The sequence below is a fragment of the Procambarus clarkii genome, chromosome 43, assembly GCF_040958095.1.
Source record: "Procambarus clarkii isolate CNS0578487 chromosome 43, FALCON_Pclarkii_2.0, whole genome shotgun sequence".
Taxonomy (NCBI): domain Eukaryota; kingdom Metazoa; phylum Arthropoda; class Malacostraca; order Decapoda; family Cambaridae; genus Procambarus; species Procambarus clarkii.
In genome coordinates this window covers 25,940,249-25,953,699 of record NC_091192.1, presented here as the reverse complement: position 1 = coordinate 25,953,699, position 13,451 = coordinate 25,940,249, and the positions used below count along the sequence as shown (strand labels likewise).

General features: G+C 39.1%; 1 protein-coding gene across 3 annotated transcripts; it reads right to left on the bottom strand.

The window, feature by feature from the left end:
- Positions 1-1,146: 1,146 nt before the first annotated feature.
- Positions 1,147-12,615, bottom strand: LOC123755856 (kinetochore protein spc24). 3 transcript variants are annotated; one of them, XM_045738758.2, is made up of 6 exons: positions 12,380-12,615; positions 9,341-9,541; positions 7,779-7,894; positions 7,284-7,411; positions 4,541-4,617; positions 1,147-1,471 (listed from the first exon to the last, which is right to left on the bottom strand). In XM_045738758.2, the coding sequence occupies exons 2-6, from the start codon at positions 9,528-9,530 to the stop codon at positions 1,347-1,349; spliced, it is 636 nt and encodes a 211-aa protein (XP_045594714.1). In that variant the 5' UTR covers positions 9,531-9,541; positions 12,380-12,615; the 3' UTR covers positions 1,147-1,346. The 3 variants fall into 3 exon arrangements, with proteins under 3 accessions (XP_045594714.1, XP_045594715.1, XP_045594713.2); XM_045738759.2 differs by having other exon boundaries at positions 12,571-12,588; XM_045738757.2 differs by lacking the exon at positions 12,380-12,615 and adding an exon at positions 12,034-12,347.
- Positions 12,616-13,451: the final 836 nt, after the last annotated feature.

The window sequence follows — 13,451 nt, the reverse complement described above, 5'->3', positions numbered from 1 at the left end:
CAGTGTATGTGTGTGTGTATATATATATGTCGTACCTAGTAGCCAGAACGCACTTCTCAGCCTACTATGCAAGGCCCGATTTGCCTAATAAGCGAAGTTTTCCTGAATTAATATATTTTTTTCTTATGAAATGATAAAGCTACCCATTTCATTATGCATGAGGTCAATTTTTTTTATTGGAGTTAAAATTAACGTAGATATATGACCGAACCTAACCAACCCTACCAAACCTAACCTATATTTATAGGTTAGGTTAGGTAGTCGAGAAAACATTAATTCGTGAAAACTTGGCTTATTAGGCAATTCGGGTCTTGCATAGTAGGCTGAGAAGTGCGTTCTGGCTACTAGGTACGACACACACACAATATATATATATATATATATACACATATATATATAATATATACACACACACACTTACTTTTGGTTTTATTTGAGACTACGGGAATTAAACCGTACTTCGCTGGAAGACAGAAGAGTTAGGGGGGACATGATCACCATATTCAAGATTCTGAAGGGAATTGATAGGGTAGATAAAGACAGGCTATTTAACACAAGGGGCACAAGGGGGGACAGGTGGAAACTGAGTGCCCAAATGAGCCACAGAGATATTAGAAAGAACTTTTTTAGTGCCAGAGTGATTGACAAATGGAATGCATTAGGAAGTGATGTGGAGGCTGACTCCATACACAGTTTCAAGTGTAGATATGATAGAGCCCAATAGGCTCAGGAATCTGTACACCTGTTGATTGACGGTTGAGAGGCAGAGCCAGAGCTCAACCCCTGCAAACACAACTAGGTGAGTACACACATCTCACTGTTGAGGACAGGAAGCTGTATATGTGCTGTAATTTTAACATATTAACACAAGGGGTCAATGGAGGAGTCCTACAAAGACACACAATAGTAGTTACGCCTATAATGGCAAGATAAAATTCTAATTTCAACATAAATGCTTGGCACGGGAAGTATGTAAAGCTCCCATACGTGTACTTAAATGTAAACCTTCACGATGAGATTAAAGATTGTAAAGTGTCTTGATAACATACAAGTTTTTAACTGGTTTTCTTTCAATGTCTAACATAATAGTCCAGAGATAAAAAGGATACACTGTATTGATGCTTTCTCCATAATTAGAAAACATGGTAGAGATAATTGAAGTTTATTTTATATATATAATATATATATACACATTTATTTCAATACAATTGGCAAAATAATCTATATGACACATACATATTTTGAAACATGTGGATGATTAAAATATACACACACATACATTATAGGCAAATACAATAATGTTAGCATCAAGATGCATCAAAGGTTTAGGTGGTGATCAGCTCTCCTTACTGAAGGAAGTCATTATCTGTCCCTATCTGCTCCCACAGGAAGTTGGTGATGAAGAACTGTGAGTGAGAGCCTTTGTCAAACTTGAATGGGATAATGTCTCTCTTTTGAGGTTGATAAATAACTGATATCTGGTTAAGGAAAAACTCCAAAAAATTGTAGTACAGTACATAAAAAGTGAGTTATTATCAAAAGAAGGCACCAAACCAAAATATAAATGCATGTGTATGTGTAATTACCCAAGTGTAGTTACAGGATGAGAGCTACTCTCGTGGTGTCCAGTCTTCCTAGCACACTTTGAAATTACCGACAGTTTTGTCCTCCACCTCACCTCACCTCGCCACTCTGTTTACGAAAGTGAATTTTCTTATATTTCTTCGGCCTTTTTTTTTTAGTTTAACTAAAGAAAGTATATGTGTATGTGTACATCAAGAAATTAATACGTGATTAAGAATGTCAGACCACGAAGGAAGGATTAAAGACAGGAAATTCCGCAAGTACTTTCGTATTTAACCCTTGGGCCGCTAGGGGTCCAAATGGCTTCAACAACCACAGGCACAGGCACACACACACACACACACACACACGGAAGAATCCGTGGTTTAATAAGGAATGTATGAAAGCAAAGGAGCTGAACAAAAGGGCATGGAGGAACTTCCGTAATAACAGAACACCAGAAAGTAGAGTGAGATACCAGAGAACCAGGAACGAGTACGTCAGTGTGAGAAGAGCAGCTGAGAAAAGGTATGAAAATGATATAGCTAATAAAGCCAAGACCGAACCAAAGCTACTACACAGTCACATCAGGAGGAAGACAACAGTGAAGGAACAGGTGATGAAACTTAGGGTGGGCGAGGACAGGTACACAGAGAATGACAAAGAGGCGTGTGAAGAACTCAACAAAAGGTTCCAGGAGGTCTTTACAATAGAACAGGGAGATGTCGCGGCGCTAGAAGAGGTGGCAGCAAACCAGGTGACCTTGGATAGGTTCGAAATTACAAGAGATAAGGTCAAGAAGCACCTATTGGAGCTGGATGTGAGAAAAGCTGTTGGGCCAGATGGAATCTCGCCATGGGTATTGAAAGTGTGCAGGAGCACTTTACCTACCACTCTCCATAGTGTATAGTAGGTCACTGGAAATGGGGGACCTACCAGAAATATGGAAGACTGCTAATGTAGTACCAATATACAAAAAAGGGTGACAGACAAGAGGCACTGAACTACAGGCCAGTGTCCTTAACTTGTATACCATGCAAGGTGATGGAGAAGATTGTGAGAAAAAACCTAGTAACACATCTGGAGAGAAGAGACTTCGTGACAACCCATCAACATGGGTTCAGGGAGGGTAAATCTTGCCTTACAGGATTGATAGAATTCTACGATCAGGTGACAAATAAATAAATAAATAAATAAATTTTTATTTAGGTAAGGTACATACATAAAGAGATTTTACAAAGTTTGTTGGGTTAATAGATAGAGCTAGTACATACAATGCCTAAAGCCACTATTACGCAAAGCGTTTCGGGCAGCAAGATTAAACAAGAAAGAGAAGGGTGGGCGGACTGCATTTTCTTGGACTGTCGGAAAGCCTTTGACACAGTACCCCATAAAAGGTTGATGCATAAGCTGGAGAAACAGGCAGGAGTAACTGGTAGGGCACTCCAGTGGATAAGGGAGTACCTAAACAATAGGAAGCAGAGTTACAGTGAGGGGTCCGCAGTAGACCTCAGACTGGCGTGAAGTCACCAGTGGAGTCCCACAGGGCTCTGTACTTGGACCTATCCTGTTTCTGATATACGTAAATGATCTCCCAGAGGGTATAGACTCATTCCTCTCAATGTTTGCTGACGACGCCAAAATTATGAGAAGGATTAACACTTTCGCTCACCCCGCGCGCCACCCCTCAACTGTGCGATATGGGACCCAGGGTGTCACGGGAGCGTGCGTAAATTCTGAAAAGTGTATACTCTCTTCAACTTTGTCACCTTAATTCTCGTCCTACGAGATTAAATTTGGTATCATTGTGTTCGCAATAGAATTCTCTACAGCACTAAATGCATATAAACTCCAAAAGCCCGGCTAATTACCCACAGCAAATGGAGAAAGTGCGAACGAGTTACCCAGGAGCGCGCAAACGCGATAAAATGTTTTCACTATTTTCACTCTGGTCACCTCAATTTTTGTCCTAGGTCTTTCATTTTGGTCTCAATGGGTTCGCAATAGAATTCTCTAGAGGAACATTAGCATATAAAATATAAAACCTGGTCACGCTCCAACCGCCGACGAGTTGAAGACGGGCCACGCGTTAGCCGCGAGTGAGCGCTCAGACGCCTTCCAGCTACACTCCCAATTCCCTCCCTTTTCAAGCCTTTCTTTCGCAATTTTCTTCCTGGAAGGGCCTTGTTCATGATCACTATCCATCGTGGAGTAAAAGTAGATAGTTTCTAAAGCCGTCAATGCCCACTTTTTGTCAGACTTCCTCAGCCTATTGCGCCCAAAATACAACACCTACGATTTTTTTTTATTTTCCCGTGTTCAGGGAACGCAAATTAACATTTTTAGAAGATGAAATAATTTTTTAAATATTTTTTCTTGCGTACAGGGGTGTAAATCTCCTTAGGACCCCTTAGCAGCTTAAGGGTTAATACAGCACAGTTCATATGACTAGTATACTGTACTTTATATACCAAGTACTGTATGTATGTATGTATAAATTGCCATCCACACTTCCATGGAAATAACATTCCATTCACCTGGACTGAATGGGTCTCGAACCCTGGACCCCTCGCATGTGAGGCTGTAGCTCTATCAACTGAGCTATGAGCAGTCTTAAAAAGAAGTTTCCAGATGCAGCATCCTGCTGCCAAACTGAAATTTTCAACTTACCCTGACTACTATTGAAGCCCAGAAGAATTAAACTTTCCTTTTTAAGACTGCTTATAGCAGAGTTGATAGAGCTACGGCCTCACACGCGAGGGGTCTGGGGTTCGAGACCCATTCAGTCCAGGTAAATGGAATGTTATTTCCACAGAAGTGTGAATGGCAATTTATATGACGTGGGCAGTGGATCAGTAATTCCTCTGCCCTGTAGTTGTAGTGTATTTTTTATAGCAGGATAGGTTAGAGCAAAAAAAAAGTATTTTTACACATTCAGACTAACTAAAAATTGTTAACACTACTTATAAAAGGATACAACCCTTGACTACGTCCTCAGGAGCACAGTAATCCCATTTCAGGTTGGAGATTTTTGTGAATGTACTGATATCAGCTCTGCAATGAAAGACAAATATTAAAAACCTGAGCATTGAATGTTATGAAGCACCAATTTCTGGAGGAGCCCTGATGGCTCCCTGAAGCTATCTTCCTGGGATTGCTTCACACTGGGTTTCTGGGGAAAGCCCCTTGTGGCTTCCTGAAGCTAATCTTCCCCACATTAGAAAGGGTTACATCAGGAAGGCAGAAAGGCAATTAAGATGAGAAACCAGGGCAGGTAACACAATCCAAAGACACACATGACCAACTGGGCCCAGTAACAAAGCAAATTCTGGGTTGCCAGTACCATGTTAGAACACTAACTCCCCCCCAGCCCAATTATCAGCCCAACAGAAAAGACAGCGGCTATAGTCAAGTACAGCATGACGTGTACAAACAATGTGGGCCTTCGAACAAGAACCAAAGGAAACGAGATCAAACAAAGCATCCACCTGAGACAGAAATAGTAGCATGCAGGCAGTGGCAAAATTCCATCACGGGACAACAAACAATGCACCCCCAGCTCAACCAAACAAGCATCAAACACCAAAGGCCTCCTCCGGAAGCCCGCCAACACCATCTGAACCAGAAAAGACAATGGTGGCAAACAAACTGCCTGCCAGGACCAAAAAAACAAAACCCCTACCACTAGAGAAGAGCCTGAAGCTCCCCAACCGAATAGCCAGAGGTGAAAGCCAAAAGGAAAATCACTAAGAAAAACACAAATCAAAAGGGAAACCATTAACTGGGGCAAGGAAACAAGAGTCAAAATATGGTCAAGGGACCAGGACAGCACAGGAGGAAGAACTCATTAAGATAATATGTGGAACGGCACCAAGAAGGTGTCAACAAAAGGAGAGAACAGTGAACCAAACCAAGAGAAAAAGGGACAGGACACACCTGACCGAAACTGAAAAAGTCGAAATAGAGACATGGAGCGGTGAAATGAACACCAGCCACAAAGAAAGATGCAAGTGGGACACCAACAAACCACCTGCTGGTGCCACAAATGGCAAGCGGAATGCATCAAAACACCAAATGCAAAGAGCAGAGGAAAAAGTCAAAGCACCACTGGGCCGAACAGTTGGAAGAGGCATAGCCGTGGAAAAACTGCCCGGGTTCAGATGCCAGGCCAGCAGTACTGAAAACCATGGCTGGGCTGACCACCCTTCCCAAGTATAACTCCAGTCTGGACAGCACCTGAAGCAACAACTGCATTGGGGAAAAAAAAGGTAAGGTTACCTCTACCTTGACCAGTCCAGGCAAAAAGAAACCACCATGAGAGCCTCACAAGCAGGGAATGGAGTGGGAGGTGCAGGTTCAACACCACAGAAAATCAAAACCCCAAGAAGCCAGAGGCCGAACATACAAAGCGTCTAACTCCACAGGGACTGAAACAACCCCCCCCCCTACCCCCATGGTACAGACATCGAACCACCACGAAGTACAGTATTTGGAAGGAAGCCAGAGCACAGAGTTCAAGGGAAGGTGAAGCCTCTGCAGGGCCTGCCACACTGCCATAACACAAATTGTGCCAGGTGATTGATGCATCACAATATTGTGATTTCTGTGTGTAATGAAGTAAGGGTGAAGAGGTAGAATGGCCTATTGACATAGCTCGAGTGCATGGGGGCGTTGTGTAAAACCCTGGTTTGTGTCTCGGAGAGGCTGCAGGATCCAGTAAGTTCAGTAGAACTTCAGTTTTAACTCTTTTGACCATGTCGTAGCTCAGTTGATTAGGGCAGCGTCTGGGATGCTCTCAGACGTAGGTTCGAATCCACGTCACAGCCCTTGTGGATTTGTAGACCCAACTACTGCCCCTGGGCAGCCCGGGAGTACAAGCCACGAAGCCCCATCCCAGATTAGGCATCTGTGAAGGAAGACGATGCCATGGAAATGACCCTGAAAACCAAGAACCCGCCGGTTCCAGGAGTGGCAGAATAGGCAGAACCAGAGAAACCAGTACAATGCCAGAATGAAACCCCACCTATAGGAAGACAATGCAGGCACCTGCGCAAGCGCTCAGTCATCCAACAAATCACCAAGGATCGATCGAACCCTAAATGGCAACGAAGTAGGGCAGAGCAAAGCCATTGGAGGGAAGAGATGCCGACAGAAAGTCTCACTACTGAGACTACATAAGGCTGTGTAGTGTAAAGATTGAATGGGTCTTTTTTTTAAATCTTTATCTTATTTCCTTCGAGTGCTCTCCTACTTCCTGTTATGATGTCTCTCCTGCTCATGAAACTTGGAAATGAGAGTGCTGAGAGGTGACCAACGAAGCCTAAATCATACATTCTGAAGGCCTATCTAAGGAGGCCATGAGGCTAGGCCTGAAAACATGGTATATCAACTCCCTTCACTGTATGATTCAAAGACCGAAGACATTAATTTTGAATAAAATATACTATGTATATTTAAATGTGCTATATTTAATATTGCAAAAACATATTTCTAAGAGTAAGTATATACTGTACTGTAAATAGCACAAAACCTCTCATATTATGGTGAAATCAGAACAGAACTTTACCTTTAATAAATAAGATAAGATTTACATTATTAAGTTTTACACACATTTCAGGGATGGAACTTTGCAAATATGCAAGGATTTACTGTATGACTATAAAGCACACAATATTTTACATAAAGATCATTTATAAGTGAAGGTCATATTGGATACTCACTTCATTTTAGGGATGGAAGTGGAATTATGCAGGATTGTAGATTTGGTTCTAGTGTTCAGCTGGTTGTCAAGCTGTTCCAAATTAACAATACTGGAAACCAATGAAGCAATCTCGTTTTCTACGTCACTCTGCAACAAAGGTGCCATTAAGTGGAAATATTTTGAAATATAGTGCAAGATAAAAATGGAAATACTGTATTTAGAAAAGTTACCAAGAGTAAAATGTGTAATATTTAAAGCTCACTACTAATGTAGATTAAAAAAAATCAAAGGCGATAAAATTTAATTTTCTGTCGAGACTTTTCAGTGTGTGACTTGGTTACAATTTCAAGGTGGGGTGGTACTGATAGCATTATACCATATTAAATACTGTAGTGATATAGTAACTGCAAGTGAGAGATGATTGTTTTCCCATTTAAACTGATACTGTCAACTGTCTTAATGTGAAATACATTAACAGGTATATAAATAATAATAATATAGCAGTGTGATCAACCTTTTCTCTGTTAGCCTGAGCGATCTGAGACAGGAGATGTTGTGCTCGAGGACCCAGGGTTTGTGATCGCAGCTCATCAAGTGTACACTTTTCCATTTCTTGAACATGCAATAATTCTGCAAATATACAGTAAACCAAAGATGTTAGACCTATGGTAGTAAAGCTGTGTTCGTTATAATACATAGTTTAATAACTAAATTTAACTTCAAGTAAACAAATTTGTAAAAGCATATTGTACTTTGTGATTATCTTAACACAAACTAAGGTTTACATTGTATTTTTCAAATTCAAAACAAGTTATTAAAGGGTACTGTATATTAGATCAGCTTTTAGTAGCTAACTTATACTAAAATCTATACTGTGTTCCTTTAAGATCTAATGTTCCTTCAGCTTCACATTGTACAGTATACTTTTTTTAAGTCATTTGTCACAATATACATCAACAATATTAAATAAAGTTGAAGTTAAAATATGACTTCTTTATTAAGGTCAAGCAATTTCAAGATTTCTAAGGCACACTGGTGGTTACCTTCATTTATAAAATAAAACATTACAAAAAATATGAAATAGAGAGAAAAGGCAACATTGAGCAGCTGGATGCACTGGTAACCATTACTGGCTGAAAGAGGCAGATCATTAAACACCAACATGTACCAGCAATAGGTGTAAAGTAGACTTCATTATGCCTCAAATTATTTCTTTACAAACAGGCCATAACACTGGAAAAGATGTGCATTTACCAATAATCAGCTAAATAAAAGTATGGCAATTTGAAATGGGAAAATATAGTGGTAGTTTATTCACAATGTAATGATTAGCATATAAAGTCTAGCTTTTGTTGTTATTAATGTAAATGTTTCTTAGTTAAAATACTGTACCAGTTTGTTTTATTTGTGTTAATTTTTATGCTTCATTTGTGTTTGAGAGTATGTATTAGTAAATATGTATGATTCTGTGTGTTAAAGTTTTCCAGAGCATTTTTATGAGAGGAGTGAAAGAGCCGAAACTCGACACACACACACACACACACACACGCGTGGTGTGAGCTCGCGAAGGGGCCCACCTCAGTGTGAGGTTATTGACCTCCATTATATTTGAGTGACTGGAATACTAATAGTTTATCTGGTGAGTGAGAGATTATTCCTTGTTAGTGTATTATACCATTTCCTGTGTGTTAATAAATGTAATGCACGCACTGATTGATTGTCGAGTCCTGCCAATTCAAAAGTATGGCACCAGCCCCCACATGATTACCTGTGTCTGAAGAGTTTACAAATGCATATTGGTTCAACATCCCTGTTTTAAAATAACATATCTATACTAGAAGGAAGGAAGGAGTGTGCGAGTTCGTACTCTAGGGTACGGCTTACAAGCTCGTGCCCTTACAACAAGATGGGTGTGGAATGGGGAAGTATGACACATTTTACTCTTAGATTTGCAGTGCACACAGTAACTGTGGACAAGTGTCTAATTGTCCACAGTTACTGTGGACAAGTAGACAAAGAAATGTACAATACCTGTACTTAGAGTTACATTTTGGGTATAAATAACTAGATGCTTACCTTCCAATCTCTCATCCAGCAATTGCTGGGTATGATCATTAGTCTGAACTGCACTAGTGAAGGAATCCTTTGCAGATGTGACGAGTGAGCCAACATTGGTACTAGCGAGTTTGGCTACAACTGAACTCGTCAACTTGGTTACCCTCTGCATTTCATGCTCAATGTTAACCTCTCCTTCACTGCTCACCATCTTGAAGGTCACTTTATGATCAAGGAAAACAATAATAGTTTTGAAACAATGTCAATGCTTACAATGCTAAAATAATAAACTTTGTACCCCAAAAATCTTAAAAGATTAAAATGAATAGTGTAACCAAAAAAAATTAAATATCAGCTATGTAATTTTGACCTGTAATTTTTATTTATTTATTTATTTATTTATTTATATAGAAGAAGGCACATTGAGTTTGTGAGAATACATAGCATAGTACAGTATTTACAATCTTGTAAAGCCACTAGTTCGTGCAGCGTTTCGGGCAGGTCCTTAATCTAACAGATAATTTTAAGTAGGTAAATTCTATCAGAATTAATAAAATAACAAATACATTGCAAGACAAAAAATGAGATGAGAGAGATTAGTAAGTATATTAAAGCTCTGATTGATTACATTGACAACTTGATTGGTAATTTAAACAAGATTAATAGACACCATACAGCAGATTGACAGCATATAAGAAGACAGCAAATATCACAATGATAAAGATGTTCAAATTGGGTACATAAAGATTGGGAGATTGGGTAGCAATAGATACAGTGCAATTTTAAAGCAAAAGGTAAAAAACTATGAAGATGAAATTAGGTACTTTTTAGTATTGTTTTTGAATGACGCAAAAGTTGGACAGCTTTTCAATTCAATAGGGAGTGAGTTCCATAATCGAGTTCCATAATCTATGCAAATAAAGGGACTGGGTCCCTTTATTTGCATAGTGTGTTTACACGGATTAAGTTTGACTCTGGGTATATCAAAGAGATATTTATTTCTGGTGTAATAGGACCCATTATCACCACATCTGTCCAGGAAGAGTTTCAGAGCAGGATTTGCATTTAAGAACAGGGTTTTGTAATTGTAGTTGACACAAGAGAATTTGTGGAGTGAGATTATGTTCAGCATGTTTAGGGAGTTAAACAAGGGGGCTGAGTGTTGTCTGAAAGCAGAATTTGTTATTATTCTGATAGCAGATTTTTGCTGGGTGATGATGGTATTATTATTGGGTTAGGCAAGATTAAGATTAGTTAGTTTAGGAGCAGCAAGTTCTAGTTAGGTTAAGTTCAGTTAGATTTGGCCAAATTTCAACGAATGTAAGTACATAGTTAACTATCCACCAACATTTTTCTCCTCAAAGCAGTACAGCAGTGAACAAGACATCTAGTCTCAGGAATAGCAGCTCTGTTACACAATTACCGATAGAAATTAGAGGGTATGCGGGTGTACGGTGTCTCTCTACTTTTCAATTTCCTGCCATTATTAAATTTGTGTGCTAATGGAGACATTTATTAGTTATCTTTCATAAAGTTTCTAACAATTAAAATTACTTCTTTGTTAGAATTATAGTGACCCTTTTGTGATTCCCCCCACCCCAGCATAAATCCTGGGTAGTCTCAGCATATACAGTGGCGCCTCGATTATCGAATTTAATCCGTTCCAGCACCGAGCTCGTCACGTGAAACGCTCGTCTTGCAAAACAACAACACTGTCATCGGAGGCGTCCGAGAACCAGTGGGAACGCCAGGAAGCACCATGTGGCTTGCTTGTTAATGGAGCGAAAGATCGTCAATCAAGAAATTTTCTGCGAGTGCCTCGCTCGTTACTTGAAATGCTCGTCACTCGAGGTTCCACTGTACTTAGTTCACAAAACCAGTGTCTACCTGGCATCCAAAGCCAGCATAAACCTAGTATCCAATGTCAGTGTATACATGGTACCCCAAAGTCAGTGTATATTTCTTTCTTGGATTTTTGTTTTCTTTTTATATATTTACAATACACACACAGCATTTTGGGCAGGTTCTTTATCTTAATCTTACCTGGAATACGATCCCCCAAATCGTTCAACAACCAGGTATCCATTCACTGCCGAGTGACTAGAGGCGTACAGTTAAGGATTGGCACCCAGTCAATCCTCCCGTGCCAGGATATGAACCCAGGTCAAATTGCTCGTGAAGCTCCCGGCTAGTACATTACCACTGCACCACAGGGACTATTCAGTTTAGTCACTTATTGTACAGCTGATACCCATCCCGTAAGGGGGGATGGAAAGGGTTACCGAGGCACATAATAGGTTCAGGGACTGAACCCCAGACTTTATTTAGCTAAGCAAGTAATCTTGTGAAGCTAGCTACACAATTTTCAATGTTCTTGTACAATAATACATGTACATATATCTTTAGACTTTTTACATCACAAGTGATTCAAGAAGTGGTGTTACAACAGTTTATCTCTCCCACAACCCATGTCCATCGCTGAATACAATCAACATTTGCATCATGAAATCGTTATTTATTTATATACAAGAAAATATATTGGGTTGAAAGCGAACATAAGATTGATATTTTTACATTCTTGCAAAGCCACTAACACGCATAGTGTTTCGGGCAGGTCCTTAATCTAACTAATAAAAGTGAAAGTATTAATAGGCATATTGTTGTAGAATTTGAGTTAAACTTAACATAATACTGTAGCAAAAATTTGAGTTTACCATAATAACTATAATATAAATTGATGACACTGATTACACTAAAGTCGCACATCTTAAATACTAAAATTGGTGTAGTAGGTAGCATAAAATAGTTTGAAGCACAAATTAGGAAACTATGAGGAGGTCATTACATCTATCAAGGAAAAGTTTCAGATCAAGATTAGCATTTAGGAACAAGGTTTTGTACTTGTAAATAACACAAGAGAATGTGTGGAGTGAGTGTATGTTGAGGGACTTGAAACAGCGGGGCTGTGAGTGATAACTTTGATAACAGGTACAGTACCTGTGTGTGCACAAGACATATTTAATCTATAGCAAAAATTGCATAAACAATGGGTGTACTGACGGGAGAGCGGCGACACCACACAGGCTGAGGAGGACCGCAGAGGTAGAGGCAGACACCACACAGGCTGAGGAGGACCGCAGAGGTAGAGACAGACACCACACAGGTTGAGAAAGACCGCAGAGGTAGAGGCAGACACCACACAGGTTGAGAAAGACCGCAGACACCACAGAGGTATAAAGGTAGAGGACGACCAGCGGCTCCGGGCGTCTTCTCTTCAAATTTGAAGTTTGTTGTTGCGTCAAACAAAAATTCCTAACTTTACTTTTAAATAATATTATTATATAAAATTTAGCATCTAAAATAATTAAAAAAATATAAACGTGATTATATTGACAGATGCAAATAGTACAATAAAACTATAAAATTATTTATAAATTATAGAACTAAGATTATTATTTGTACAACACCAACACCAAATTCATTCACTCCACAATTTTTGTAACACTTTGTAGCGAAAATCATAAAAAACTTCAATGTTACTTAAAAGTTTTTTTATGTAGCACACGTGAATAAATAAGGTTAATTAATTAATGTATTTGACAAGAAATAGGTAAATATATAGTGATCATTTTGATAATGAATAATTAATAATTATTATTAACGATCTCTGTCGAATCATCATTATTATTATTATTATTATTATTATTATTATTATTATTATTATTATTATTATTATTATTATTATTATTATTATTATTATTATTATTATTATATTATTATTAACAGAGCCAATCTTATAAAAACTTTTAAAATACTGAACAATTTGGAGGATGCTGATCCGGAAGGAGATGCTTCTACACCCACAGGGATATAAACCCCATGGAACCGCCTACCCGCCCAAGCCGTAAATGCCAAGTCATTACTGCAGTTCAAAATCTAGCTGGATAAAATGACAAGGACAAATAGGGGGTACTTTGACAAGTCGCCGGCTTCCTGTCCTCGTCGAGGCCACTAGAGATAGTTGCCTTCAGATCCTACCTTGTGCTTCAAACTCACACCGTATCTTACTACCAACTTCCCCAATATTAGTACTTAAGACATATATATTCATAGGTGTAATCCCCTCAATATA

What these genes read in the sequence shown, in the direction of transcription:
- LOC123755856 (XM_045738757.2), bottom strand. Translation starts at nt 12,118, where the DNA reads ATGCTACCTACTACACCAATTTTAGTATTTAAGATGTGCGACTTTAGT. An exon ending in TTTATATTATAGTTATTATG is followed by an intron (nt 9,542 to 12,033) that starts GTAAACTCAAAT and finishes TTGATCATAAAG; the next exon opens with TGACCTTCAAGATGGTGAGC. An exon ending in CTCAGGCTAACAGAGAAAAG is followed by an intron (nt 7,412 to 7,778) that starts GTTGATCACACT and finishes CCTTTGTTGCAG; the next exon opens with AGTGACGTAGAAAACGAGAT.